At 47.5% G+C, this 25852-nt stretch overlaps 1 protein-coding gene across 1 annotated transcript in view; it reads right to left on the bottom strand.

The window, feature by feature from the left end:
- ACVR2B (activin A receptor type 2B) overlaps positions 1–18583 on the bottom strand; it is a 138142-nt gene extending 119559 nt beyond the window's left edge. Inside the window, exon 1 of the mRNA XM_053409899.1 lies at positions 18480–18583. Within this exon, the coding sequence (XP_053265874.1) occupies positions 18480–18531 (52 nt within the window). The 5' untranslated portion in view covers positions 18532–18583. The remainder of the gene's footprint in view (positions 1–18479) is intronic.
- Between the last annotated feature and the right edge of the window lie 7269 nt (positions 18584–25852).

Here is a 25852-nt window from a genome sequence, read left to right on the forward strand (position 1 = left end):
ACACCTTTGCTTTCTGACCCCCTCCGAAAGAAACCTGAACAACTGAATTTCTCAGTCCGCCCCATTGGGTTTTTTGAAAACAACAACACTGGAGCTCTAACTCTTCTGCATTTTCTGCAAAGAGATCTTTAAAGACACACTGATTTAATGGACGTTAAGAGCAGGCATGGTTTTGATCTTAGGTTACCCCAGAAGAAGGGGACACAGCAGGTAATGCAGCCATGGGCTGGGAAATTTATTTGGAATTCTCAGGAAACCATAGAAGTGTGTTCGGAAGCCTGGGCAACTAGCTGCCTGGGGTTTTTCTGGTTCGGCACAAGACCAGCAGTGGCTGGTGCCTATCTGGACTTGTAGGCTGGAAGCCAGAGATCCACTGTAAGCAGAATCAGTGACAGGTGGAGCCAGAACAGGTGAGAGGCAAAACCAAGTAATTCAGGGGCAACCCTGATAATAAGGAGAAGTTGGCAGGCAGTGCCATCCCTGCCAGGAGCTGGCAGGCAGATGGGGGCTGGCTGAGGTTAGTGGAGCAGTGCTCCCCCCCCCATTTGCCCAAATACACCAGTCTCTACAGCCCAAGGCTTTAGGAACTCATACTTCTGGGTTTGCTGTGTCTATGGAACATAAGTACGTTTCCGAGCACAATTCAAAGTGTGGGTGCTGACCTTGAAAGCCCTAAACGGTCTCCGCCCAGTATACCTGAAGGAGCATCTCCACCCCCATCGTTCAGCCCAGACACTGGGGTCCAGCGCCGAGGACCTTCTGACGGTTCCCTCACTGCGAGAAGCAAAGCTACAGGGAACCAGGCAGAGGGCCTTCTTGGTGGTGGCGCCTGCCCTGTGGAACGCCCTCCCACCAGATGTCAAAGAAATAAACAGCAAACTGACGTTTAGAAGACATCTGAAGGCAGCCCTGTTTAGGGAAGTTTGTAATGACTGATGTTTTAATGTATTTTTAATCTCTTGTTGGAAGCTGCCCAGAGTGGCTGGGGAAACCCAGCCAGATGGACAGGGTATAAGTAATAAATTATTATTATAATATATTATTATTATGTAAGGAAAGAGAGAAACAGGAGAAGAGACAGAAGCTGTGAGGTCAAGTTTGCTCTGGACGTCGTTGCTGTTTTAAACACTCCCCTGCTGCTTCAAACACGTTTTAATTGTTCTTCTACATTTTTTGTGAGCTGGTCTTTTGAAAGCTGGGACAGCAGGGTGCAAATATTCAAAGTAAATAAATAATGCCCTTTGATCCATTTACCAGAACAACTGGATCCCTTCTGCTGACAGAGGAATGGGGGGGGGGGACAAAGTAAAACACAATTGGGTCGCCAACGGTGTGTGTTTGGTGGAGGGGAGAGAAGTTTCCTAATCTGCAGGATGCAAACTGCCTACCGTGTTGGCGGCTGGGGGAGAATCCTCTCAAATCTGAATATTCCATCCATCCATCCATCCATTGCATTTATGTCCCCACCTTCCTTCCAAGAAGCTCAGGGTGGGGTGTACATGTTTCTCCTCCTCCTTAATTCATCTTCACAACAACCCTGTGAGGTAGGTTAGGCTGACAGCACTTTCATGGCTATGTGTGGGATCTGAACCCTGGTCTCTCCTGGTCACTCTTGACGGCTGCACCACATGCATCAAAGGAAACTACTGTCACCCTGTGGTGTGTTGTTGTTTTGAAACCGGGTCTGAATGAATACAGGTGTATCCTTATCACCCTTTAATCCAACTTGAGCTGGGTGAAACATGACTACTGTTCTGTTTACAGCGGGGGTGAACAAACCTCACGCTTGCAGGTTCTACTTAGTATTTTGCTAATGAAAAAAAAAATCCAAAATCCGCCAGTCGGTTTCCACCCAAGCTTTGTTTCAGCAGCCAAATTCTAGGAAAGAGAAAGTCCCTTTTTTGTTGTTGTTGTTATTGTTAAGTAATTAGGAGCCAGAATACTGGTGTATCTACAGCAAATCATCTGGAGAGGTACCAGTAGATCCCAATCGATCTACCACCCATTCTGAGCAAAGTCGTAATCCTGAAACGAATGTCAAACTGCTGAGTTTTGAAACTGCAGCCACACAGATGAGCTTTTACTGTGAATTTACTACATATGCGAGCTGGAAAATCCATAATTCACACCTCACAAGCACCCAACGTGTGTGGTTTTTTTAAAAAAATAGTGATTCATATCTTTCCTTTTTAATTTTCCCTTTGCTACTTTGGGGGGGGGGGTTTGCATCACGTGATGGACTCTGATAAAGAAACAAACAGGTGTTTGCTGAGCAGAGCCATTAGCCTTCAGCATAAGCCCCACCATTTGCAATATTGAAATAACAATGCTGACCTTTAAAGCAGAAACGCTGTGGGAGAAAGTTACCTGAAAGGCCGCCCACGCTCTTAACAACCTAGGAAGGTTCTGAAAATGGCCTTGGAAGGCCTCACAACAAGGATCGCTGGATTGGTGAGTGCCAGCAACGGGGCCTTCTCATTGGCCGTCCCGCACTATTGAAGTCCCTCCCCCAGGAAGTGGATATGGCCCTATCCTTGACAATTTGTTTTGTTCTTTCGCTTGCTATTTGGCTGGTGGTTTCATGCTGCCTTTTCGTGTTTTAACTGCCGGCTGAATTAACTTCCAGTTTACTGCATTTGTTTTAATACCTTGTTATTTGATACAGCGCCCTGTTTTGTTCCTAATAAAGCCCAGCACTTTCTCCTTGCCTCCGCAAAGTGAATTAACGTTTCCGTATAAATTATCTACCGTAAACCTAAGTTCTCTTTCCTGGGTAATGGCATATAGTTCAACCCCCTGCGACGGAGGACTATTTTGCCCAACATAGGACCCGAATCCACAACCCTGAGATCAATTCTATAAATTATGTCCCTGGTACGATATTCCTTTTAGGGCTGAGTCACCGCGATTGTGTGCATTAAAAGGTTGCATATTGTACTGTTTTTCTTCTTTTGTACGCAAAGCAGCAACCTTGGAAGTTTATCTGCAAGGATAACCATCTGTTAGAACACTGAAGAACATGATTCCTTTAATCATAGTTAAGACTGCTGGACCATGACCTCGGGAGCCCAGGGTTCAAATCTCCACTCAGCCGTGAAGCTCCCTGGGTGACCATCTCTCAGCCGAGCCTACCTCACAGGGTTGTTGCGGGGTTAAAACGAGAGGGTGGGCGAGAACCACATACATCACCTTGAGCTCCTTGGGAGGAAAAGGTGATATATCAAGGTAATAAATAAAATAAGTACTTTTGAAAAACGGGACGTGGGTGGCGCTGTGGGTTAAACCACTGAGCCTAGGGCTTGCCGATCAGAAGGTCAGTGGTTCAAATCCCTGCAACGGAGTGAGCTCACGTTGCTCGGTCCCTGCTCCTGCCAACCTAGCAGATCGAAAGCACACCAGTGCAAGTAGATAAAAAGGTACCGCTCTGGCGGGAAGGTAAATGGCATTTCCATGCGCTGCTCTGGTTCGCCAGAAGCGGCTTAGTCATGCTGGCCACATAAAGCGAGATGAGCGCCGCAACCCCAGAGTCGGTCACGACTGGACCTAATGGTCAGGGGCCCCTTTACCTTTTACTTTTTGAAAGATTTTTTTTTCCTCCTGAGTCAGACTTGCTGCTACATTCTTTCGATTGTAATTGTGAATTTTGGTTACAGTGCTCAATTCTCATGGGTTCAGCACTTCCTAGCTAGTGCTCAAACTTTACCCCAACAATTTTTGCAACTGCTTTGAAAGGGAGTACGGTAGTACAGTGGTACCTCGGGTTAAGAACTTAATTCGTTCTGGAGGTCCGTTCTTAACCTGAAACTGTTCTTAACCTGAAGCACCACTTTAGCTAATGGGGCCTCCCGCTGCCACTGCACCGCTGCCACGCGATTTCTGTTCTCAGCCTGAAGCAAAGTTCTTAACCGAAGGTACTATTTCCGGGTTAGCAAAGTCTGTAACCTGAAGTGTCTGTAAACCACTGTACTGTTCTCTCCAAAAACAGGGAGTGCGGATGGGAGGGGTAGCAATGTAGCAAACACTTTGCATATTTGATTACAGAATACTCAAAGGTGGCAACCTGTATCTGACACCAACACCGTGGCATCTTTGCAACTTTAATAATGCCGTATCCTGTTTCTCCATTCGAGAAGGGCCTTGAGATCCTCCTCCTTCTCCACACAGCGCGTGGCTGTCCTAATTATCAAAAAGGCAATATTGGCAGCAAGCGGAGCTGGGGGTGAGAAGCCCATTGTCAGAAGTTCTGCACAAATAAACCCACCCCCTTCTCCTCCTCAGATCAGAAGGCACTTGTTATCATTTCATAACAACATCCGTACACACAGAAAATACATGTGCTCTAGGAAGAAGCTACAATTGCAAGAACGCGTATTTTAAGAGATACAGTTTGCAGTTTCATAGGCAATGTGAGCCTTCCAATAAAAAATAAAGGAAGAGAGCCTCTCCTACCTTTTTTAACGGAACATTAAAAACAGATCAATTACGATTATGGATAAATTTATTGCCTTCGTCTGCAGGGCAGGTTGCGACTCCTTTAAAAATTCAGGTTTGTGTTTTAGAAAAAAGAAAGTTTTTAAAATTCATTCACAAGAATAGGCAAGGCCAGGGTAAAAAAGTGTGGCTACAACCATTATACATCATATAATGTGCAACCACGATTGAGATCTGCATTATATTGCTCAGTGAGATATCTCTGCTGTGGAATGGGGCAGTACAGGCTACATTTAAGCGGAGATGAAAAAATTGCATGCCATTTTTGCAACAACGTTTTGGCTCTTTGTTACTAAAAAGGCAACAAGGAAAATAATAATAATAATTCTTTTGGTTGTTTGTTTATGTTTACATTCTCTGTATAGTCAGTGTAAAGCTATGCAGTGGTACCTCGGGTTACATACGCTTCAGGTTACACACTCCACTAACCCAGAAATAGTGCTTCAGGTTAAGAACTTTGCTTCAGGATGAGAACAGAAATCGGGCTCCGGCGGCGCGGCGGCAGCAGGAGGCCCCATTAGCTAAAGTGGTGCTTCAGGTTAAGAACAGTTTCAGGTTAAGAATGGACCTCCGGAACGAATTAAGTACTTAACCTGAGGTACCACTGTACGTGCTGCCTAGGCAAAAAAAACCTGCAACGGATTCCAGATAAGAGGACTGGGGGAAACTTTGCAGAGCTGCTGCCAGTTGAGACAATACACTTGAGTTTAAGCTGTCTTTCCTACAGTTATCCTCTCTGGAGAATCAATTCCCACTCGCAGTAGGAGAGCGCGCTGCCGCTGTCAAGCCAGGAAATGATTAAATATTACTTTGCACAGAGGTGCAAAAATACATTCCTCCTTAGGAGTCATTTCTGAGTGTTAGAAGTAATGCCATTAATAAATAATACCTGTGCTTGAGACAAGCATGCAGTGGCCCAGCTCCAGTGCAAAAATACACGCTCTGCACAGAAAGGCCCTGGCTCCTTATGCAGAAAAGTATTGCAGAGTTGGGCATTTCCCCCAAGCCCTTGCTAAGCTGGTAAGCATGGCTAGATGCACTTTTGATCTGGCTCATAACAAGGTGGCTCCACAGAAGTTCTAGCTCTCTATCTGCATGCAACTTTGCCTAGAACCCATTTGAGGATGCCGAAAGAAAGAGAATCGGGAGCGGGAAGAGGAGAAATTAAGTTTAAAAAAACAACACAAAGCCAAACAAAATGCAATTTACATGTGATCAGTGCTGGAAACTCAGATATATAAGCTGGGAACCATAAGACTCCTTAAAACAGGGTTACAGTCGCCAAAACTGAATGCCCAGTTGCCATTTTGGGGGCCAGATGGCTCAAAAGTCGTGTTTTTCCAATACAACTGTTTGGTCCCTGACATTCATTCTGATTGTGCAGATAAAATATAACAGATAGAATACTGCAGGATGTGTTGCCGGTATGTGAAAACAGCCAAGATCCAAGGATCCCCAGGCATGCACCTCCAGATGGTGGAGATGTCAGGTGCAACCTTGGTGCCCAGGCATCTATCTTCACTTGGTCGCAAGTGGCAGATAGTCAGGTGCAAAATGCACCTGGCAAATTTCGAACGCTGCATCCGAGAAGCTACCTTCTGCTTCATAACTAATGGAGATAGTCATACCTTGGGTTACAGATGCTTCAGGTTGCATTTTTTCAGGTTGCGGACCCACCAAAACCCGGAAGTACCGGAAGAGGTCACTTCCGGGTTTTGGTGGCCGCGCATGCACAGAAGCGTCAACCCACCCGTGCACAGATGTGGTCTGCGGGTTGCGAACATGCCTCCCACACGGATCACGTTCGCAACCCGAGCGTCCACTGTACAGGAAGAAGAGGAACACTTTCTTAAGCACATGGGCTGTTCCTGAATAAGCCGCTGAGTCGCTTTGAGCTTTGCCGGAATAGTTTATTATGCCACCTCAAACAACAGGAGCATATGATCATGTGCACATAGCAAGGTTATTTTAAGAAGGAATCTCCAGCTCATTGCCGCTGCCCAGCCTCTTCCTGAGAAGAAAGCAAAATCTAACTCTGCTGAGAACTGTGTTTATCAAGGAATAAACTGCAGGTTCAGGGAGATCCCAGGAAAGGAACGCATGAGAATATGTGAGCCGAATGGTGCAAAACCCTATGCTTGTCTGAGTCTATTCGAAAACAAGTCCCAGTGAATTCAATGAGACTTAGTGACAGTATGTACAGGATTGCAGTCTGAGATTCCCTCCCTCTCACACTAAATTCATGGCACCTGCCCAGATTCACTGCCTGAACTTCCCACTTATTATTAGTGTATATATTAAGCTCATTCACAAACTGTCTGGCCTAAATGGATCAGGATTTCAACCGCTGCAAGCCTTTAACTCTTGCTGCAAGAGCAATTATTATATAGGATTACGGTTTACAACAAATCTGGATGTTATTACCGTATTCACCGCTCTAGCATTTGCAAAGCAGGAACACACCACATGTGTTTTCAATCTTTTCTCCTCTTCCTGCCATTTGTCACCAGAGAAGAGAGTCAATATCACACACACACACACACACACATACAAAGGTGGAATTTGTACAAATGGTAATAGGGAGTATCTTAACATAACCTTGCTGTGCGCACATGATCATACGCTACTGTTGTTTGAGGTGGCATAATAAACTATACCGGCAAAGCTCAAAAGGACACAGGGGCTTAATCCCATCATAGCACATTCCAGAAATATGGAGGAGTCACAAATGTAACAAGAAAAATGCCCCATTAAAAACTCCAGACAACAGAAGAGTACCAGGCTGAGTTAACAGTACACACACCCTGAAAACAGTTGCACATCCAGGACTTAGTTCCAATGGAATAGCAGGGCTGATTTTTGCAAGAAACTGTGCGCAACTGGTCTATTCCATCTGAGCTGTGTAAAATCAGAGCAACTTCTAACCAGATCTTTTATTGGGGGCGGGGGGAGATCAACTTACGTTTTTGCAATTCATGGAAGAGAGGCAGGGAGCTCACATTTATGCAAGTAGATCATTTGGATTAGCAGGAGGTTTTGCAAAACTTGAAAACAAAGGTGTGGTGCAGTTGTTATAGAGTGCTGGACTAGGATTGGGGACACCCAGGTTCAAATTCAGGCATGGACCACACTGAGTAATGTTGGTCCAGCCACTATCTCCCTGCCTAATCAAACTCACAGGGCTGTGGTGAAGATAAAATTGTATGTGTGCACGGATGAGAGAGGTGGTGGTAGAATGAATCATGGACACTATCTTGAGCTCTTTGAAAGAAGAAAGCATATAAATTTTAATAAATAAATTCAACCAGCTCTTACTGAGCTGAAACAGCTCTTAATGACTGCTGCATATATAAACTATACCTTTAAAACATATTCAAATGTCATTTTTACCCGCTCAAAGAATTCTGGACATTGCTTACCCCTCGTGATTCCCAGCAACCCTTAAAAAACTACAGGGCCCAGAATTCTTTGAGGAGCAAAATGTGCTTCGAATGATGCTCACACTGTTCTGTGCAGCTGACCAAGGACTCAAAACACCAACTTGTTCAGCTAAATGAGCAAACAAAGGCATGAACAGACTCCCCCAAACAAAATCCACTTCACAATGAGGATTTTGAAAACATACACACACACCAACAGCTGTCTCTTTGCCAATGTGTGAATTGTTGCACAACTCTTAAAGAGGTGGTTTCTGAAGTTAAAAAAACTGAAAGATCAATGGATTTGTTTAAATAAATATCATTAAAACCCGAAGGTCCAGCAAGAGTTTTGCTTGTTAAGATATTGTGGGTTGTCCAAGGCCTGTACATGCATAGACCCTATAAAAATAATATCCCTGAACACTAGACAATGAGGCAAGGTGCTCACTTCCCAAGCCAACACCTTGCCATAGAGCATATATCTGTAAGTCTTTAATGTGTCCCAAGACCCTTTTGTTGTAGATACCGTGACACACTTGCGTAGAACTTATTATCTGCTCTTGGCAAGTTGTGCTGATCAAACTTGTAGGGTTCTTGGACTACAATTCTCCACCAGCCAACCCTGTGAGCATGTCCCATTGAGCTCAATGGGAATCACATCTCAGTAAACAGGTATCCGCTTGTACCCCTTGCTACTGCATTCCCCCCCCCATTTGTGTGTGGGGTCTGATTCACACATAATGGGTTTTATAGCCAAAGCATGATTTGCTGAACATCTGAACCCTGCTCAGTAGACTGTGGTTTGTTTTCTAGCAACACACCATGATGTGAAGCCATGGTTTGTTGGCTTACGAAACGTGGCTTGCTTTAACTATGGCCTGGTGTTCTGCCCAAACCCAAAAGCCTTGCTTAACCATGGTTTACTTGGCCAACCTACCTCAGATACTCTCCTAAGGCAGAGGAACAAGGCAAGAACAGCTTTGTGGGGTGTGGGGCAGAAATCAAGCATTGGAGAAACAAGCCATGGCTTGCTTGATCATCTGCGAGACTGTTCGCTGAAGAAACCGTGGCTCAGTTTTATGTGCAAATGCAGCCAGTGTGTTACAATGTACAGTATATGCTTCTAGCCCTGACCTTTTTAGGATGGAGCAAGATAAGAGTTCTAAATATAACACAGCAATAGAGGAAATTTCCATTAAATGTTTATCTGGAGAGAGTGAGAGGGCATGGAGCTTGTGCGTTGTGGTGCTACACACCTAACAATGTAAAACCGGCAAGAGGGTTTTCCTTTTCACTATCAAAAGGAGAAAGCGAGAGAGAGAGAAAAGGGGGAGGGGGAAACTTGTCAAAATGCATCAGAGCAGTGGAAGTAAACAGATTTTTATTTTTAAAAAGTGTGGTAGAGAGAACTCCTCACCACTGAATGAAAGAACTATGTCAGGCATAGGCAAACTCGGCCCTCCAGATGTTTTGGGGCTACAACTCCCATCATCCCTGACCACTGGTCCTGTTAGCTAGGGATGATGGGAGTTGTAGTCCCAAAACATCTGGAGGGCATAGTTTGCTTATGCCAGCACTGTGCCTTGGTGATATATCACTCAGGACCGGTATTTGGGGGCAGACTGCGATGACAGCTTCACTCAGCGGTACATCACAGGTGAAACCGCCATTGCACTCTGCCCTGGCAAGGGGCCGATACAGGCTTGTTCCTTCCTCTGCTTCTTTAAACTGCTTGGCTGAGGAGCGCGCTGCTGCCCTCACCTCAGCCAGGCAGTTTTACAGAGCCCCCAACCTGCCAGCCTCCACCTTTTCTCCCTCCTGGTGTAAGGCAGCCAGGCGGTGTAGGGGCTCCTTGATGCTGCTGGCGGGCCCAGCAGCCCCTCTCCGCAAGGCGCAGATAGGGTGGTTTTGCACCCCACACCTTGCGGACTTCGCCCGGGAGGGTGGGCTGCGCCATTCCTCCTGGGGTGATCGACACCCCCCCCCCACTGGAGGAAAGAGACAGCGCACCCGCACGGGCAAAGGCAGCCTAGCAGGCTCCGTGCACTTGGCTACTGCCGCTTGGTCCGTCTTCGGGGAGTGGGGGGCAATTGGGCAAGGTAGCTCACCTGCCCCCCACACCAGCGAAGACAGAGGGAGCTTGGCCAAGGAGCACCAAGGTCTTTGCTGGTCCAGCCAAGCAGCAGGGGACTTGGGGCTCACTCAGCTGGGGGACGGAGCCTTTCTGCCCCCCACCCCCGGCTGAGCAGCAGGCTGGGGCCAGCTGTATTGGCCACAGCCCACGAGGCGCTGGGGTGATACACCACGATGCTAAAAACACAACATCGCCCAGCCCTAGAAAGCACAAGCATGTATTCAGCAGTAGCCCCATGCAGGGCTTAAGATAATCATTAAAAACCCTACACAGTTTAGGACCCAGATATTTTATGAACCACCTTCTTCCATAACAATTCACGAGGTCCTTGTTGAAATGGAATACACAGGATGAGATGGTTAAATCAGCTATGATTAAATGGGCACAGGACATTGGACATGACATTATGTTTGCAGACTGGGAACAGTTATGGACCACCGGTATTAAGTTTACGGCATGTAATGCCTTAAGAGAGAATATTATGAAAATGATTTATAGGTGGTACATGACCCCAGTCAAGCTTGCAAAAATTTACCATTTGCCCAATAATAAATGTTGGAAATGTAATGAAACTGAAGGTACTTTTTATCACCTTTGGTGGACGTGCCCAAAGATTAAGGCTTTCTGGGAAAGGATCTATAATGAAATGAAAAAGGTGCTTAAATGCACTTTTGCGAAGAAACCAGAGGCCTTTCTCTTGGGCATGGTAGGCCAATTGGTGTCAAAGAAAGATAGGATGTTTTTTATGTATGCGACAACAGCAGCAAGAGTACTTTTAGCAAAGTACTGGAAGACACAAGAACTACCCACACTGGAAGAATGGCAGACGAAGGTGATTGACTACATGGGATTGGCTGAGATGACTGGCAGAATCCGAGACCAAGGGAAAGAGACGGTGGAAGAAGACTGGAAAAAATTTAAAGTTTACCTTAAGAACTGTTGTAAAATTAACGAGTGCTAAAATGTTTTGAGTAATGTAAAATTGAATTGCAGCGACAAACAATTGGACATGGGAATAAGGATTTAAAGGAAGTGCCATAAGTAAATAAAATTAGAGGTTGCTGGAAAAATTTTAAAACAAGGATGCAGAAAAAGGAGGTATGGGGAAGTCGCTGAAAGAAGGTTTAAGGAAAAGAAGGTTAAGAAACTATACATGTTTATATGTGTGTTTGTTTTTGTTTTGTTTTGTTTTGTTATTTAATATGTGTTGGAAAATCAATAAAAATTTATTTAAAAAAAAAAACAATTCACGAGGTCCTTCTCTGGATGCTTACACCATTTGAGGTGCATCAGGTGCATTGGAGAAGAGCAGGGGTAGGCAACCTAAGGCCCAGGGGCTGGATCCGGCCCAATCGCCTTCTCAATCCGGCCCCGAACGGTCCAGGAATCAGCGTGTTTTTACATGAGTAGAATGTGTCCTTTGATTTAAAATGCATCTCTGGGTTATTTGTGGGGCATAGGAATTTGTTCATTCCCCCCCCAAAAAAAAATATATAGTCCAGCCCACTACATGGTCTGAGGGACGGAGGACCGGCCCACGGCTGAAAAAGGTTGCTGACCCCTGGACAAGAGCATATCAACAGGCCTACAGAAGTCCCACTGGGAGACATCATTGCTATTATTTAGTTACCAAGTGAAAACATTTCTGTTTTCCCAGGTTTTGAAGAACTAATGTAAGCATTTTTTAAGCTTAGGACATTTTGCTTTCACTGAGCATTGGAATGCTGTTGGTGCTTCTGTCTGCGTGTCACTTTACTTTACTATATTCATCTAGGTGTTTTGCATTATTATTATTATTATTAATCTCCAACCATATTTATGGTCTGCACTTAGGCTAACTTCAGTTCTACCTTGCCGCCCCAGCTTCATTTTCCCCCTAGCAGCAGATTTCGACTTTTATATTATTTTTTAAAAAGTGCAGATGAATTAAACACAGCAACGCTGACATAAGAACTCTGTAGCAAGATCGAAACAGAAGCATTCTGTTTCCAGAAGTGGTCAGGTACACACACACACACACACACACACACACACACCCTCTGGAAGCTCACTTGCAGGGCATATAGGTGGTGCCCCCCAACCTGGTGTTTGTCCCCCGCATCAGAGAGTCAGGGGTACAGTGGTACTTTGAGTTAGACACTTCAGGTTACAGACTCTGCTGACCCAGAAATAGTACCTTGGGTTAAGAACTTTGCTTCAGGATGAGAACAGAAATCATGCGGCGGCAGCGGGAGGCTCCATTAGCTAAAGTGGTACATTAAGAAGTTTCAGGTTAAGAATGGACCTCCAGAATAAATTAAGTTCTTAACCCGAGGTACCACTGTTTTCTGTTTTTGCACATGGAGGTTTCATTTAGATGAAAGTTCAGGTTGGGGTGGCTTTTCCCTACCCCCCCCCAACCAGGTATGACAGAGCTACTCAGAAATCATCTTGCGCTGAGGGTTGGAGAAAGAGAGCGGGGACAGAACAGCCCAGGGAGTTGCCTCCGCCATCATCACCACCTCCACCATCTTGTCTCCAGCTCAGGTGGCCTCTTCCTGCCACAATCCCCACAGGGCTATCAGAGGACAATCTTGTCATGATGGGTAGAGAAGGAGAGATCCAGACTGGGAGGGCCTTAGCTCAATGGCAGAGCATCTGCTTTGCATGCAGAAGGTCCCAGGTTCGGTCCCCAGCATTTCCAGGTAGGGCTTGGGGAGTGTGTCATTCCTGGAGAGCTGGCGACAGTCAGTGTAGAGAACTGAGCTAGATGGACCGATGTTCTGATTCAGTACAGGTAGCCACCACCACCCCCCGTTCATGCGTGTTCAATATACATATGTGTATTGTATACAGTACATACGTAGTATACGTGCTTCAAGCCGAATCCGCAAGTGATTTTTAAAATCTCCAGACCAGCTCCAGAAGAGCACAGAAAGGTCAGAAAAGGTGCAAAATCAGGGCCTAGCAATCCCATGAGCCTTTGCAATTGAAATCCCAAGAGCGCTTGCACAGAGTTTGAGCAAGGAGGTTGTGAGATAGCAAAGGTCTTCGAATTTGGCAAAGCTTGGAGGTGGTTTTGGAGCAGGAGAACCCAGGAAAGACATACACAAGTTTTCTAGAGGTGGTTTCTTTTGCAGGTTTTTGGATAGTTTTTAAAATATTTTTTTATGGGGTTTTTGGAGGGGTTGGGTTTTTTGGGTCATAATTTTTATGAGCTTTTTTTTGAGGTTTTTTGGGGGGAGGCTTATTAGAGTTAGGATTTTTTAAAAAGAGGTAGCACCTAAACGCAAAGCGTCATCATCTTCCTCAGGTGCTAACCAACCCACAAAGCAGGGGTTTCCAGGGGTTTCCATAGATTTTGAGGGTGTTTGCAGGTTTTTCCAACGGTTGCTTCAATGATACGCAATTTCACCAATGCGCAAGGTACCTCGGAACATAACCCATGCGTAAATGGGGGGGGGCCTTCCTGTACACAACAGCTACAGCATGAGACTCCTAAACTCAGAGCTGTGGGTTCAAGTCCCACATTGGGCAAAATATTCCTGCATTGCATGGGGTTGGACTAGATGACCCTCATGTTCCCTTCCAACCCTACAATCAATTCTGTTATTCTACTTTTTAAAAAAGCTTTTTTTCATTGTAGTTAGTCATTGCTGTTCCATTTCTAGTTTTAATCGATCCTTATTGCGTTAACTTTTTTTAACAAGCTGTTTTGTGAGGTTCACCTGAAAAGTGGTGTGTAAGTATCTTCAATATATGATTAGTATAAATGCGATGCTTAACTTTCATTGAGAGACACCCCTTCCATGAATGCTTCATCTTTTCTAAATCCATCTCATTTACCTGAGGTGTATAGAACATGCTCTAAGAGTAAGTTACACCATGACCATAAGCGTGTTCACTCGCTTAGCAAATGTGCTCAGGATTGCAGCCTTAATGTTATGTGTGCATAAAACATCCTTTCGTTGTAAACATTGTGACCGGTCAAGAGTCCTGATATTTAGAGTGGCATAATCTATATCTAACAATAGATTTTTGTTAATAGGATCCTGGACACTAGTTCAGGAGTGTTGTGTTTTTAAAGACCAGCACCATTAACCTTGGTACCGCACTTCATTGTGTTTAATTAGCAAGCTAATGAAGACCGTCTCCTTCCTTCCTTCAACCACAAGAGGATAAATGCAGAGCTCTGGGAAAAAGAGTAGACTTACCTGTTTGGAATTCAATTCATTGCTGTGTAATGAAATATTTATCAAATATATACCCTAAGTTTTGCAACACTTCAGCAATATGTGCTCTGTACGACATAACTCCTATTTCTACAAACCGTATTATATCATGGGGCTTTATGGGGGGGGAGGTGGAGATGAACACAATGTCTGAACATTTGGGCTGCAGGGAAATTTGCAAACAAAACACGAGGCATGAACATAATGTTTTCATCAACATATCTTCAGATACGAAAAAAAAAATATTCAAAGTACACAACAGTGTTTTTGCTGCTGCTGCTGCTTTTTAAAAAGTGGCAGACTGTCATGTTTCACTATTTGTAGCAAGTTATTACTAGAAACCATCCCCACACATGCAGCTGAGGTCAAGCTGCTTTTAAATAACTCACTCTTTTCTCACAGTACAAAAAATACCCCCTTCACCTAATCTTCCGACAAACTACAGTAGAATCTTGGTACTGAGTTTTCATCAGTACCAACAGCTTCTGCTTAGTTTTATTAACTGCATCTTCTGGAGTGCTAGAAGGCAGGCCTGTTCCAAATCAAAAACACATATACCATATTTTTTAATTAAAAAAGAGACAGCTGAGGCCATTCATAAAAACAGATGTTCACCCACTCGCAGATTCAACTGACCACACTGGAAAGATTCTCACAATACACACCCTGTGTTTCCCCTTTTTTTCCTTTTAAATTACACTTCCTAAAAGTCAATAAAAGCATTTCCCTCGAAGCAAACCGCCAAGTGGTTTTGGAACGCGAGGTCAACGGGACTCACTCCCAGGTAAGTACATACAGGATTGCAGGCTAAAAGGCAACTTTCAATTTGATCCCACTACGAGTGCAAGTGTGATGTACTGTACTGTTCCCGGTTATGTTTTAAACAACAAAGCAGTAGAGCCGCAAGCCTCTTATCTGCAAATAAGCACACAGGACTACAGCTAACAAGAAAAGAAAATAAATACGCAGACAGAGAGAAACAAATCGTCTAAAGATTGCCCCTGTATACAAAGCCCTACTTCCAACCAGCAGAGCGGTGTATGGTTACAAGAAGGCTGAATTTCGTGAGTAGAAACACAAGCACACATCCCTAGCATTGTTGTCCAAAGCTACCCTGCTCCTTCCAGAAATATCTGACTGCACAGAGAGCTCCCATGGAAAAAGGACCACTTACTACCCCTTCGCACAAGGAGACAAAGATCTATGCAAATGCACAACCCTGTTAGACAAATGCATTGCTGCTTTGATCACTACCACATATCAGGGGTTGTTGTTTATATATTTATATATAAAGGCACCCTCCCTCTCCCCTTTCAGTTTGATTGAAGGAGAGGGGCGGGTGTTTGAGAACCAGGCAGGGGGGAGGGGGGAGGAAATAAGAGCTACCACTGTTTACAATACAGCACACAAAAACGGGGAGAAAGAGAGAAGCCTGTGACAGTGAATATATAATAGGTACCCTGAACAAAGGATCAGCCATCCAAGGAACAGCAACCGCAGCCGTCGCCACTTTGCTGGTTTTAACCCCTCCCCAGGATTTCAGAGCACATTCCAAAACAAACCCACAAAGGCAGAGGGAGTCATTGTCTTTGGGAAAACAAGAGGGAGAAAATGGTTAAATGCAAAATGGGGAGGGAGACTGTTCTGTTCCAATGCAGGGCTTCTTCGCTCCTCTCCCTCTCTCTCTTTCTCACTTTGGTTAGATATGATTTAAACACAACCCCAAAGGAGGTTAAGAAAGGCGGTGCCTGAATGAGTCCCCTTCATCTTTCAGGCTGCACGCGGTGTGTAAAAAAAAACCAGAGAGATGGGGAACAACAGCTGCAGCAGCAGCAGCACACCCAGTTTAAAAGCAGCAGCCTTTGCTGCTGCTGCTATGATCTTTATTATACAATACACCCAAAGCAAGCCAAAAAAATAAATATATGCCTGCTTTTCTCCATGCTTGGTGTAGAGCGTGACAAGTTACTACACAGGAGGAACCTTAAAAAGAGAGCAACGCGGAGGGAGGAGGGAAGCTAGCAAGGGAGGGTGCTGCAGGCAAACAAGTTGGGGGGCAAAAGCTACGTGTCCCTCCCCACCCCACACACGCGTGATGTGCGAATTAGCCCCCTTTTCCTGACGCTGGCAAGAATGGGGCGGGCGGAGGAAGCTTCCTAGTGTGGGAAAGTGGGGCTGGAGAGGGGGACGCGAGCTGCTGCTGCTGCTGCTACTGCTGCTTTAAAAGATACAAATCAATCCCTCCACGCCATGCTGCTTGCTATGGGGCCGGGCAGTTACGTCAGCGCCTGTTATTATTCCGTGGCCACGAGATTGGTGCGGGTTCTTGTGCGCGCGCTGCGTTTTCGTCGGTGGGGACGGCGATCGCCGTCCACGTTTCTTCACAGAGCCAGGCCCCCACCCCACCACGAAAAAATAAAAATCAGGGTCGAGATTTTCTCTCTCTCTCTCTCTCCAGACCCCTCCCCCACCTCCTAAAAGCCATCAAAACAAGGAGGAACAACAAAAGCAAGGCGAGGAGCCAGCCATGGCTCCGGCAAGCAGATCGTGAGGAAGGAGAGAAAGGAAAGAAAGGGCGCAACCCCCTCCCTCCCTCGCTCGCCACCTCGAAACCCACCACCATCTCCTCCTCCCTCGTCCAGGAGAGGAAAGGCTGGGGATGGGAGGCGGGAAGAGAAAAGCAGATTTACTGCGGATCAATGTGGTGGCAACAATAAGGTTGCATTTCCATAACAAGAGAGAGGGTCTGGCACAAAAGTTGCAGCCCTGGGCTGCGAAACATCCATTGCTCGGGACTACAATACACATTCCCGTCCCCTTATTTAAACCGAGCTCTCTCCACCTCACCTCCCACCCCCACGAGAGGGGGGAGTGTAAAAAAGTAATTAAGAAGCCAGACAACGCTCAGGCTGGCACGAATGTAAATGAAGTTGCGCGCACACACACGCACATGCCCCCAACAAAAGCAAGAGAATTTAAGAAAAGAAAAAGCCAGGAGCCAAGCACAAGGCAATATAAATAAATTCCTTTGGGACAGTCACTTTGAGGGGGGGGGGAAGGCCTGGCCAAGCCTCTCCTCGCTTCTCCCTCCGATTGTTTACATTTGTAACTTTCATCGTGGCATGCTAGTAGTAGGCTGGGTTTAAATAATAATAAAAAGCGGCTACCACGCTAAAGCGAAAGTTTAAAGTATCACAAAGGGGGCAAACACGAGAGGGGCGGGACAGTATGTTCCCTCGTCCCCACCCACTCCAAAATTCAATTAACTTACCTCCTGGTGTTTTACAATTAGTTTAAAAAGGAGGATCACCCCTTTTTGCAATAAACTAACACAATCACAGCAAGAATAATATGAACCATCTTTGCAAAAAGGCAGCCCCCGAAACCTTGAGGAATCACAACATTTCACGAAGAGGCAGGTGAGAAAGGGGTTTGGAGATTTAAACGTGGGCAGCCTTTCAAACCTGTTAAAGCACACTATTCAAAGGTGCCTTTTAAAAAGCAAAGTTGCACAGTATGTGTAAAATCTACCCCAAGGGAACTTCCGAAACAAGAGGAGTGGGAAACAGGCTTTCAAGGGATCAAGTTTAAAATCAAAAGGGGGAAAGACCACAAGACTATAGAGAAATAGTAAAAATCCAAGGCCTGGGGTGTCGTGTGTGTTTTCACCCCGCGGAAAGATCTTTCCCCGGGGGGAAAACACACATGGCACTCGAGGCGAAGGGAAAACTCGGCACGTTTTATTCTCCGCCCCAAATGCCTCCTTTTCCAACTGATGTCAACTATTATCTTTGTTTCCAAATGCACGCCTCCAGACACCGAGCATTTCGGCAAGCACCCTTTTAAAAAATGATAATAATAATTATCCACCTTTCTGATCAATATCAAGCTGAGCAAAAGCCCCCTCCTTCGCGACTTGCAATTAAAACACGCGGCGAGAGAAAGGAAGGAGAGAGGCTAGAAAGCAAGAGGGGGGGGGACACCAAAACACCACACGATTGCCACCAAATGCAAAGTTTTGTCGTTCTTTCCCCTTTAAAAAAAACCCAAAACTAACACGATTAACTCTTATGTTTCCCCCACTTCACGTGTTTTTAAAAAATTAACGTCTCCAGTGTATTTGTTCCTTTTAACACCATTAATGCTTGCAAGCCTTTTAATTTTTTTAAAGGGGGGGCTAGGGACAAAAGCGAAGTGCGAACCCCAAACTTTTTCGTTACTTACGTGTGCAGAAAGTCCCCCACAGGAAGGCGAAAGTTAACCACGAAACCATCATATTCCTTTTTCTCCTCGTGGCTATTGTTTACTCCTCCTCAGCAAGGAGGAGGGAGCGCGTAAAACGAGGGGCGAGGAGAAGAAACGAACGGGATACCGGGCAGAGAAAGACGGGATCTTTTCTTTAAAAATAGATAGATATACGATATAGGCTATTTAAAAAATAAAAATAGAAAAGGCTCCTTCTTAAGAACGACAATAATTTAAAAAACAACAACAACACAACGACACCGGAGATTAAATCCTTCACAGTTTCCAACAACGTATCCAAAGTCCGAGAGAGAGAGAGATGATTCAAAACGAGAGAAAATCCTCCAGACAGGTGGCTTCTGCTCCTGTCCGGTTGGGGGGCGCAGGGCTACAGGCGACCCCCACCAGGGCCAACCCCGAAATCAAGCTGGCCAAGAGTTTCTTCGCCGGGGCGACGGCTGTGGCGCTGCTCGGAGAGCCAGGCAGGCGCGCAAAGCTTCCCTCGGCGACCTCTCCCCAAGAAGCCCGGGCCGGCCTTTTTTTCAGCAGTACCAGCAGGGGGGCCGAGAAGACATCCAAGGAGGGGGAGGGGGCACGACATGAACAGGAGAGAGAGACCGAGAGAGACCCCCTCTCCTCCGCGGAACTGTCCTTCTCTCTTTTTGTTTTCGAAAGAAGGCAATTCAAGGGAATCTCCCCTCGCCAAGGCGCAAGAGCGCGCGAGAGAGACAAGAGCGCACAGCCCAAGTCCGGCCACCTCTCTCCGAGGGAAAGAGCGAGGAGGCGGCAGAAGAGGCGACGCCGGAGCAAACTTTGCAATGGGGAGCCGCCGAGCGAAAGAGAGACTCCGCTGCCGCGCGAGGAGACGGAGGGAGAGCGCAGGAGCCGGCTGTGGCGGGGCTGTGGTGGTCGGTGGTGCCGAGAGAGCGAGGAGGAGGAGAAGAGCCGCCGCCGCCGCCGCTTCTACTGGCACCGCCGCTTCTGCTAGGGGCGCTGAGGACTGGCGGGTAGCGAGGTCCGCTCTGAGGCATCGCTCGTTGGCTTTGGCGCTCGGGGAAGGGGGCTGGCAGCGCGCGCGCCACAGCCGGAGCAGGAGGTGGGGGGAGAGAGGAGGCTGGCGCTGCAGTTGCCATGTACAGAGGCGCGCTCCCGCCCGCCGGTGCGCGTGCGCGCACTCACACACACACTCGCGCGCGCGCATATATATACATTACCCCTTCCCTCCCTCCCTGCACGCAGAAAACAAAACAAAACCCTGAGTCGATTCCAAAATGGCTTCTGCAATGGGGGGGGGGAATCTGAATTGGAGAGGAGATGGTGGGCGGGGGAGTGTTTGTGTGCATATATATATATTAATATATATATATTATGAGAATTTTGAGAGACGGATCTAGGTATACAGTATGTATATGTACACAGACACGCGCGCACACGCACACACACAAGGAGCCAGTTAGGGGAAACCCGGATGTTTGATACAAAGAGAGAGAAGGGGAGGGAATGGGGGGGGGGAGAGAGAGGCGGGACCAAGGAAGGGTCTTGGAGGATGCTTAGCCGATGACTGGGGGAGGGCGGCTGTTTGTCAAGGCGCACCGAGGGGGCAGGGCTCGGGAGGGGAGGCAAGGGAGGAGACCGGCTGTCAGGCAGCGCGCGAAGCTCGAGCAAGCGTGTTTCCCCCTCTCCTGCGCGCGACACGGTCTTCAGGTAACCGATTCCCACGTTACGAAGAGACGCAAAGCCGGGATTTGCCCCTGCGAGGCCAGAACGACCCTCGGAAGCGAAGGCCGGCGAGGAGCACCTGACTCGAGTGTCGGTCACACGAGTGCTGACACGCGTTTGTTGCTGCGCGCACGCTTTGACGTTTGGAATGGTGCGCTTTGTAAGAATTGCTTGGAGTTGACCTAATGAGAGGCCAGCCTGGTCTCAAAATGTAAGGTGCGAACCCAAATCCTGAATATTCCCTCTTGGTGGAGGCTCCTGGACTGGCCCCTGACAGAATGCTAAATTGGGTGCAGGCCGGATGATTTAATCTACAGGAGCTTTGGCATTGATAAGGCAGGGTGTGGACTGTATTAATGAACGCAGGGAGCTGAGGGAGAGATATGCCCCGGAGGCTTTTGATAATGCATTATGGGAAACCTAGAAACGACCATCCTTTCCAATCGTGTATGTTCAAGCATGCAACCCAAGGGCATCTATTTCCTCATCGTTAGCCTTCGCAGGGTATGTGCGAAAAAATATCTATTTTTTTGTTCAGAAACCAGGTGATTTTTCTTTTGGTAAACTCTCCTCTTTATCAGAAAGCCCATTTCCACCAGCGCCCTTAAGCTGAAGTTCTGTGCCATTTAGTAACAGGCAAATTACATTTGACCTGGCGAACATATATAATGAAGCTCCGGCTTCAAAAATAAAATAAAACGTTGCCCTGGGAGGAGGGAGTTTCTAGCGGATGGTACTTCACCCTTCCCTGCCAGACCTTTTTCCAGCTCCAGATTGTTTATTCCAGCTCCTTTTCATCCAAGATGCATGCCTATCCTTAGAAACAGGAATCTGGCGCCCCATAGAAAGAAAATGCAGCTGGATCAATAGGGAAGGAACAACTTTGCTTAGAAAAAGGGGAAAAAATGATAAGAGGTGTATAAAAATTATGCATGGTGTGAGGAAAGTGGACAGAGATAAGTTTTCGGCCCTCTCCAATAATACTGCAACACTGGGGCAATCCAATGGAGCTTGAATGTCCGCAAGATTTGAGATAGGCAAAAGAAAGGACAGCAGATAGTTAAACTTTGGAATTCTTTCCAGCAAGAGCCAGTGGTGACCACCAGGTTCCATGGCTTTGAAAGAGGATTAGGCAAATGCATGGAAGATAAGGCTATCCATCAGTGGCTACCAGTTATGATAGCTATGCTGTGTCTCCACAGTCTGAGGAAGCCTGCCTCTTCATACCAGTAACTGCAAATTGGAGGGGAGAAGAGTTCTGCTAGCTTGCTGCTTTCCCACAGCCATCTGGTTGGCCACTGTGAGAACAGGGTGCTGGAGTAGGTGGTCTGCAGGAATCTTCCGACCTTCTTATCTTCCTGAGGCTGTTTTCTTGTTTTAAAAAGTCGTGCCTCCTTTAACACAAGCATCTGTGTACAACATGCAGCTTGCCCCTCTGTACCTCCACTCAGTGGCGTAGCGTGGGTTGTCAGCACCCGGGGCAAGGCAAGTAATTTGCGCCCCCTAACCCGTGGATTTGCGCCCCCTAACCCTAACCCCCAGATGTTGCGCCCGGTGCAGCCGGCCCCCCCTGCACCCCCTACGCTACGCCACTGCCTCCACTCTTCTCAAGGGTGCGAAGTCGGTAGCAGCAATTAAATAAAACGAAGCACGGAACAGAAACAAAACGTCCAGTTGAATTTAGAACGATTCCATGTTTGCGTGCTTCGCCCTGGCTCTTGAAGGATGCCCAGCTCAGATTCAAAAGTCTGAAGGCTCTTCCAGGAAGCATCTAGGTCAGGGTGGTCCAACGCACAGCCTGAGGGCCGCATGTGGCCCTCAAGCCCTTTTTTGTGGACCTAAGCAACATTTGACACACACACTCCCTGCAGCCCTCGCTCTGGCTTCCTGAAACAAGGTGCTGGGCTTTCGGAAGGAGGTGTGAGGGCTCTGAAAAGTTCCTAGAGCAGTGGTCAGCAAGGTTTATCTTGCCTGGGCCGGATCTGTCCCACAGAGATCCCTCTGTGGCCCGCAATTTACAGTGGCTGTGCATGTGTAGACGCAATTTCTGGCATCTGCACAGATGCAATTTCCGGCAGTGCGGAAGCGAGTCCCCACGCCGCGCAGCGCTGGTTTAGCGCAGCACACGAGCAGGCAACTCGGCTCAGGGGCAGCTTTTGGGCCAGCCAAACGACCTCCATGGGTTGCTTTTGGCCCATGGGCCTTAGGTTGCTGACTCCAGTCCTCCTGCCTCCTTCTCAAAGCCTAGTTAACATTTTCCCAGTTTTGGGAATGAGGTGAGAGCTCCAGGACCCTCTCTTAGCTGGCTTTGGGAAGGCGGGGGGGGGGGGGAATCAGATTTTGGCCTCGCTCCCTCCCCCTCACAACAAGACAGTGGGTTCTGTGTTGAAGGACTCTTGCAGCCCACTTGGCACAAGAAGTTTGGCTGCCCTGGTCTAGGTTCAGGGTCTGATGCCTGTTCGGGAAGAAAAGAGGTCCACAGTTGTGGAACAGCCATTGAAGGTGTCTTTCTGAAAGCAGAGAGCACTTGGTTGATTTTAATGCAGTGGTGCTGGTGTAAAGGGGTGTGGGCTGGCTAAGTGAGGCAAACACCTCCAGCACCTGATGCTGAATGTCAGAAAAGGGCAGCAAATTGTTTAATTTATCATGGTTGTACATTTCTTGCCTCAGAGAGGGAGAGGTGTTTGTGAGATTCTCACATGTTTGGACTTGGGTATTATATACCTTGAACATAGGCTGCTGCCTACGTCAAGGCACACCCATTTGACCTTTTCTTGAGCGTTCATCCTTGAGCATTCATTCTTGCTGAAAAGCTTACGTGGAGGTTAGATTATATATGGTCTTCAGAAAGCATTTGTTCCGATTTGTTTGTGCGGGATCTCAGTCCTGCGTTGTTCCAGGTATGCTTGTACATTGTTTACACCTCTTACAATTAATCATTTATCCATCCCACACCTTTTGGCACATTTGCCTATCATTTTCCTAACTACGAAAAGTCTCATTATTACCATATTTACGCGGATCTGATGTGCCATCGAATCTAATGCACACCCTAATTTTCACGATGTAATTTGGCCAAAAAAAAAAGGTGTTCACATTAGATTCAAGTGAATACAGTAAGTCTATTATTTTTAAACGGCTATGCTCACAGTGTTTCTCAAACTTGGATCTCCAGCTGTCATTGGACTACAACTCCCATTGTGCCTAGCTAGCAGGACCAGTGGTAAGGGATGATGGGAGTTGTAGTCCAACATCAGCTGGAGTCCCAAGTCTGAGAAACATTGTAAGGTAACAGAGCACTGTAATCCATTTTAATGTCGGAAACCTTAATTTGCTGAATCCCTTGAACCCTTTCTGCAAAATAGGGACAATCTGGAGGCATCCCTCAACACATTGCCTGGCAGTGTGGCTCTCCAGAGGTTCTCTACCAACCATACCTGTGGATGCTGGGCATTCAGCCTGGCACTGAAAATTTCCCAAAGGTATGGTACAAAGGCCCATGAGACCACTACTTCTTTGCCAAAGCTAAGCAGGCCTGGGTCTGGTTGGTGCCTAAAAAGGTAAAGGTAAAGGGACCCCTGACCATTAGGTTCAGTCGTGGCCGACTCTGGGGTTGCGGCGCTCATGTCGCTTTACTGGCTGAGGGAGCCGGCGTACAGCTTCCGGGTCATGTGGCCAGCATGACTAAGCTGCTTCAGGCAAACCAGAACAGCACACGAAAACACCGTTTACCTTCCCGCCGGAGCGGTACCTATTTATCTACTTGCACTTTGACGTGCTTTCGAACTTCTAGGTTGGCAGGAGCAGGGACAGAGCAACGGGAGCTCACCCTGTCGCAGGGTTTCGAACTACCAACCTTCTGATCCGCAAGCCCTAGGCTCTGTGGTTTAGACCGCGTCCCCTGGTTGGTGCCTAGCCGGGATAATCTCTTGGGTGGCACATGGCTGCGGCCTTGGGTTCCAGGATGATAAAAGGCAGGGTATGTATGTTGTTCTTGGAATCCATCTGTTTCAAGAAGCAATGGAGTGTGCCTCTGGGGGTGAAATCAAACTGCTGCATTAGCAGCCCCCAAGCGACCTCCCCAGGGCACAAGCCTGGACAGTGTTCATGGAGGTCCTGGGGTGCCCAGATGACAAGAACTCCCTCTTGGCTTCACTAATGTGGTCCAAAGGAAAGCAGAGCAATACTTTTGCCACTGCAGGAGTTGCTGGAAGGAGGCGTGTGCAAGACTCCATCCGACTGACTCCACCCTGGATTTGTGTAGGCTTTACTCCAGGGGTCAGCATGTGCTGGGCCCAGGGGTAACCTGAGCAACGTGATCCAAGCCCGGTCCAGAATCCGAAGGTTCTGCTGGGAGTCAGTCCGATGGGGCCAAGGCAGGACACGAGGCAGGAAACCAGGCAAGGACAGGTACAGGATCTCAGGCAGGATCTAGCATACAGCAATGTTGCTTCCGCAACCTGGGACGGATCGTGGGGTCCAACAGCGTTTTATCTGTGTCGGGGTAGCGGCAGATCCTGATCCCCCAGCGACTCACTTCCTTGTCTCGTCCAAAGGCAAGCACTCCTCCTGCGTCTACTCAGGTCTCTCCTTCTCTCAGACCTTAGTCTCTGCAACTCGGGAGACGTCGGTGGGTTACTAGACCCAGGGGCCGCCTCAGCCTCCCCTGAGCCAGCCGGTAGTGGAGCAGCTGTAAGTGATGGCCCAGCTGAAGGCAATGAGGTCATCCCCACATCTGGAGCCAGGGCAGGCTCAGGGGAACTTGTGCAGGGCAGGGCAACTTGTGCAGACTGGGACTCTTCAGGATCAGGCCCCAGACTTGGTTCAGATGATGCCTGAGGCAAAGGATCCAGTGCAGACTGAGGCTCGCCTGAGCCAGAGTCCCAGGCCATCACATAGCGACCTTTTTCATCAGTGGGCCGGTCCACCTTCCCTCAGACCATGTGGTGGGCTGGACTATATTGGGGAGGGGGGGATGAACGAATTCCTATGCCCCACAAATAACCCAGAGATGCATTTTAAATAAACGGACACATTCTACTCATGTAAAAGCACGCCGATTCCCTGACCATCCGTGGACTGGATTGAGAAGGCAATTGGGCCGCATCCGGCCCCCGGGTCTTAGGCTGCCTACCCCTGGACTCCTTAGACTTTTCTTTTCCTGAAGATATCCCCCAAAGCAGCAGAGGTTTAGGATCGGTGTCGCCCAGACAGGTTCCCTTCCCAGGTAGACAAGCCCCACCTGCCGCTCACTTCCCACTACAGCACCTGCAGAAACCACCTTCTTGACCAATGGACCCACTGTTGGTCTTGTATGCTCAATCCACTAGAACCTGTCTTTGCATGCAGGGTGTCGCGGTCTGGTCTACGGGCTATCAAAGCCCCGGATGAGAACGTCGGGGCCGGGGGCAAGATGGCGGGGTGGGAGCAGGAACGAGAGTCCAGAAGCCGAGGGTCGAGAAGCAAGGAGTCATGAAGTTGAGGGTCCGAGGATTAAGAAGCAGGGAGCCACGAAGCCAAGGTCTGAGGGTCGAGAAGCAAGGAGTCCCGAAGTCAAGGGTCCGAGGATTAAGAAGCAGGGAGTCAGGAAACCAAGGTCCGAGGATCAGGAAGCAAGAAGCCCAAGGCAGGAA

This window comes from Podarcis raffonei, chromosome 12, assembly GCF_027172205.1.
Source record: "Podarcis raffonei isolate rPodRaf1 chromosome 12, rPodRaf1.pri, whole genome shotgun sequence".
Lineage (NCBI taxonomy): Eukaryota > Metazoa > Chordata > Lepidosauria > Squamata > Lacertidae > Podarcis > Podarcis raffonei.